At 41.4% G+C, this 4,493-nt stretch overlaps 1 protein-coding gene across 1 annotated transcript; it reads left to right on the top strand.

Moving 5' to 3' along the window:
• Window positions 1-3,251: 3,251 nt before the first annotated feature.
• Window positions 3,252-4,170, top strand: LOC120357101. The gene is made up of 2 exons (XM_039446800.1): window positions 3,252-3,509; window positions 3,577-4,170. The coding sequence occupies exons 1-2, from the start codon at window positions 3,448-3,450 to the stop codon at window positions 3,842-3,844; spliced, it is 330 nt and encodes a 109-aa protein (XP_039302734.1). The 5' UTR covers window positions 3,252-3,447; the 3' UTR covers window positions 3,845-4,170.
• The last annotated feature ends 323 nt before the right edge of the window (window positions 4,171-4,493 follow it).

The raw sequence follows: 4,493 nt of genomic DNA, 5'->3' as shown, positions 1-4,493 counted from the left end.
TTAAAAAGATCGATGAGGTGTCGAAGAGTCTCAGTATTCGTTGAACGCTTTTTCCATCATGTCGTTTACGCTAACGCTAAGCGGAAAGAGCAGCGTTCTCGCTGCAAATTACTCTCCGGCGATAGATTTGACCGATGCCGAATACGAACTCGGTTTAACGCTTTTTGAAACTTATAACACGATACCGAACGTGAACGCCTCAAACAATAAATTTTATTTCGGCAAAGACGATGTGGAGATTACGATACCCGACGGATCGTACGAGTTGCCGGCCATTAATGAATTTTTGAAACGCGCAATCTCGCAGAAACGTCCACGACGCAACGCACCAGATGCCGGTGACACGCTAGTTGTCCGCGGCGATATCGGCGTGATCAATGATGACAGCGAGGAAGCGATAGTGATTCGAGCTAATCATAACACGATGAAATGTGAAATTAAATGCGCTTACAAAATAAACTTTAACAAAGCCAACAGCATTGGATCGCTGCTGGGATTCTCGAAGCGTATACTGCATCCACGTAGATGGCACGAATCGGACATGTCAATTAATATTATGAACGTAAATATTATCCGCGTCGAATGTAGTATCACCGCAGGTGCATACAATAACGGTGCGCGTGTGCATACGATTCATGAATTTTCTACGAGCGTGCCTTCAGGATATAAGCTCAGTGAAAGGCCTGCAACAGTCATTTACTTGCCAGTGATCATACGAAGCGTTATGGATCTTACCATACGCATTGTCGATCAAAACGGACGATTGCTGGATTTTCGAGGGGAGGAAATTACCGTCAGGTTGCACGTTCGAAAACGATAACGCGACACATGAGATGTTTGTGTTGAGTGGAGCTGAGCGAGCAAAGAGAGATAACGCATTCTTTACAAGACCGGTGACATCATCATCATCATCGATTGATAATCCGACTCGATCAACTGAGAAGCGAAAGAAGCTCAGTGTATCAAACGTTAAATTTTTACAATCACTGGGATTCGCGGTACGACAATCTTGATTAAAAAAAGAAAAAATGACTGATATTCTAAATATCGGAGACGAGCCAATCTTTGACGATCGAATTGTCAAGATTGAGACTCATGCTTATTCGCCGTATGCAAACACAACGTACGGGCACAGCGACGAGATAAGAATACCGCAACAGGATTTGTATAAATTGCCGTACGAGAGCTTTCTATATGTCGAAGGGAGGCTGACAAAAAAGAAGAAACCTGAGGAGGTCAACGGTGACGTGGTTTTGGGAAATAATTGTGTTGCATTTATGTTTGATGAGATAAGATATGAACTCGACGGTGTCGAGATTGATCGCAATAGAAACGTGGGTATAACTAGCTCACTCAAAAACTATGTAACGCTGTCATCCGACAAAAGCGTGATTTTGCGAAATGCTGGCTGGGAAGAACAGTTGACTACCGCTGATGGCTACTTCAACTTTTGCATTCCGCTTTACGTGCTGTTGGGATTCTGCGAGGATTACCGTCGAGTAGTGATCAACGCTCGTCACGAATTGATCTTGATACGAGCGCGCAACGATAACAATTGCCTAAAGGGCAATTCAGCGGTAGAGCCTGTGATAGAATTATTTAAGATTCAGTGGCGAATGCCGCACGTAATACTGAATGAAATAAATAAACTTTCGATGCTGCGCACATTGGAGAGCGGACGATACCTCAGCATGGCTTTCCGTTCGTGGGATCTTTACGAGTATCCGCTTTTGCAACGTACGACCAAGCACTCGTGGGCTATCAAGACCGCTACTCAACTCGAGAAGCCGCGATATGTCATCTTTGCTCTGCAAACCGGTTGAAAAAACGTCATGTCCGAGGACACGATCCGATTCGACCATTGCAATTTAATCAACGTGAAACTGTACTTGAACTCTGATAGTTATCCTTATGAAGATATGAATTTAGATATTAGTAATAATAGATGGGCTATTCTGTACGACATGTATGCACGTTTCTGCAAAACTTATCTCGGATACGAGTATCTCGAGCTGAATCTCACAGTGACAAATTTTATACGTCACGGTCCTTTCATAATAATAGATTGTAGTCGGCAAGTTGAATCAATCAAGAGCGCAACCGTTGACGTGCGATTGGAATTTGAGACAAAGGATAACGTACCAGAAAATACTAGTGCCTATTGCTTGATAATACACGATCGCGTGATTCAGTACAACCCGTTGACAAACATTGTGCGCAAAATCACTTAATTCCACGCATATATATATTATACGATACATCGACGTAGACCACAGTCTTCGTTTCGACCGCGACATGTCCGTGCCGACGTTCGTGGATCTGCAAGGTTTCCCCCTTGGAAGATTGAGAGGTTTCGTCGTAAAAGAATTTGCCGCTCTTAGAGGGGGAAACGTTCTCGCGCATTATATCTTTGACAGCCCCCAGCCATGGGATTGGCTGATAAAATCCGAAAGATCTTGCGCCTCCTGGCTCACTGCCATGCATCATGGGCTAAGATGGGGCATCGACGGGGTGGTTCCGTACCGGAAAGCGAGACAAGTGATTACAACTGCAGTACTGGGTGCTGAAAATCCTGACGACAAGGAGATTGTATACGTCAAAGGACATGAGAAACGAGAATGTCTGGGAGAATTACTTCTGGACAATCGGCGAGAATACGCATACATCGAGAGCCTGGATGTGGATTACGAAGACGTGGATAATCTGAATAATCTAGATGATGCTAATATTTTTCAATGTGGGCAACACCGTACGAATAAACATTGTGCATTACAAAATGTATTCAAACTTTACAATTGGTGGACACAATTGCAAAAATAAACATACGTAATATACGAGATACACTTTTTTTCCCCCCTCCATTACATCTACGTTTCTCCAACGTTTTTTTCATGTTTCTCACGTTTAGTTTAATGTTTTTCATGTTTAGATTAACGTTTTTCATATTTCACGTTTCATGTACGTCATGTTTCATGTATGTCATGTTTTACGTTTCATGTACGTCATGTTTCATGTACGTCATGTTTCATGTACGTCATGTTTCACGTTTCATGTACGTCATGTTTCATGTACGTCACGTTTCATGTATGTCATGTTTCACGTTTCATGTACGTCATGTTTCATGTACGTCACGTTTCATGTATGTCATGTTTCACGTTTCATGTACAACGTTGCCGGACCGCGAAAACGTGTCGTGACACGTTCGAGCGATAACGATGATGATGAAATTGTTTGATAGAGGGGAAAAGTATCCCCCACTCCTTTACAATTGCAGAAGCATAAACGTGTCGTGACATGTGAAAGTGATAACGACGACAATAATGAAATTGTTGAAAGAGGGGGAAGCCACCCCTCTCCTTAAAAGTGCAGAAGCATTAATCTTCAAATAAGCATCATAATTTCTTGCAACATCAGTATTGCATCAGAGGTTCGAACGAACGATTCGCAATGTACTTTGCCGAGGGAGGTAACACACTGTACAGTGGTGAAGTGAAGAAGGAATGCAATGGGTAAGTTTCGATATTCTAATAGCGTTTATGCAACGTTGTGTGATAAATTTTTGATTTTCTTTTACAGCATTTCGACGGAGCGTCGTACAGCGCGCTTATTGAGCAGACGTTACGCTTTGACAGCTACGAGTTACAAGTATTTGGAGATTGGAATTAACGTCGGTCCACCGAGTTACGTGGAGATCGCCATAGGAGATCATCAAGGACGAGAATTGATACTGTCTGTTGAAACGTGGAAAGGTCTCTACGAGCAACGATGGAATATTTCCAAATTAATTCGGAATGACTACAAGGACAATTTTATAAGCGTCGGACCCTTAACAATGTTAGTGTGATGAATGACGTTAGGCTCATACGTCTCGAATCTTCTAACGTGTATGTGACAGTGATTGAATCCACGTTACATCGTATGTTCAGTTTGTACGAGTGTATCAACGTAATGTTCGAGCGCTTAGTTAGAATCGTTGATACAGTCGATGTTAAGTACACACAATTCTTAAACATCGCGTCCAATGTAATGAATCAAGAAAAAGCGATACGCGAGAGCAATATCTTCGATATGCGTCAACTCGTCGATTGTGAGCTGTTAGCTTTATTTTTTACTGCATAAACAATGTATTCACAACAGACAATAAATTGTTTATTATTAAATTAAAATTGCAACCTTTTTTTTTATTTTTCCTCTTCCAAAAAAAATCCACAGTTATACATTAGTATCAATACCACGATATTTAGTTTTGAAATATTTTAAAAAGAATGTGCGAAGATACGAGAGTACAGTCAGGCTAAAAAAAAAATGCGATTATACGAGAGTAAAGTCAGGCTAAAAAAACATGTGTTTCAAATGCTCAGTCGTAGGCTAAAAAAGATGCGAGTATAAGAGAATAAAGTCAGGCTAAAAAAAACATGTGTTTCAAATGCTCAGTCGTAGGCTAAAAAGATGCGAGTATACGAGAATAAAGTAAGGCTAAAAAAAAACATGTG

This window comes from Solenopsis invicta, chromosome 3, assembly GCF_016802725.1.
Source record: "Solenopsis invicta isolate M01_SB chromosome 3, UNIL_Sinv_3.0, whole genome shotgun sequence".
Classification (NCBI taxonomy): Eukaryota; Metazoa; Arthropoda; class Insecta; order Hymenoptera; family Formicidae; genus Solenopsis; species Solenopsis invicta.
Note: the sequence above shows the minus strand (reverse complement) of the source record. Positions and strands in the feature narration are given on the sequence as shown.

Coding starts and splice junctions, on each gene's coding strand:
- LOC120357101 (XM_039446800.1), top strand. CDS start 3,448: ATGTACTTTGCCGAGGGAGGTAACACACTGTACAGTGGTGAAGTGAAG. Junction 3,510..3,576: donor GTGAAGAAGGAATGCAATGG/GTAAGTTTCGAT, acceptor TTTCTTTTACAG/CATTTCGACGGAGCGTCGTA.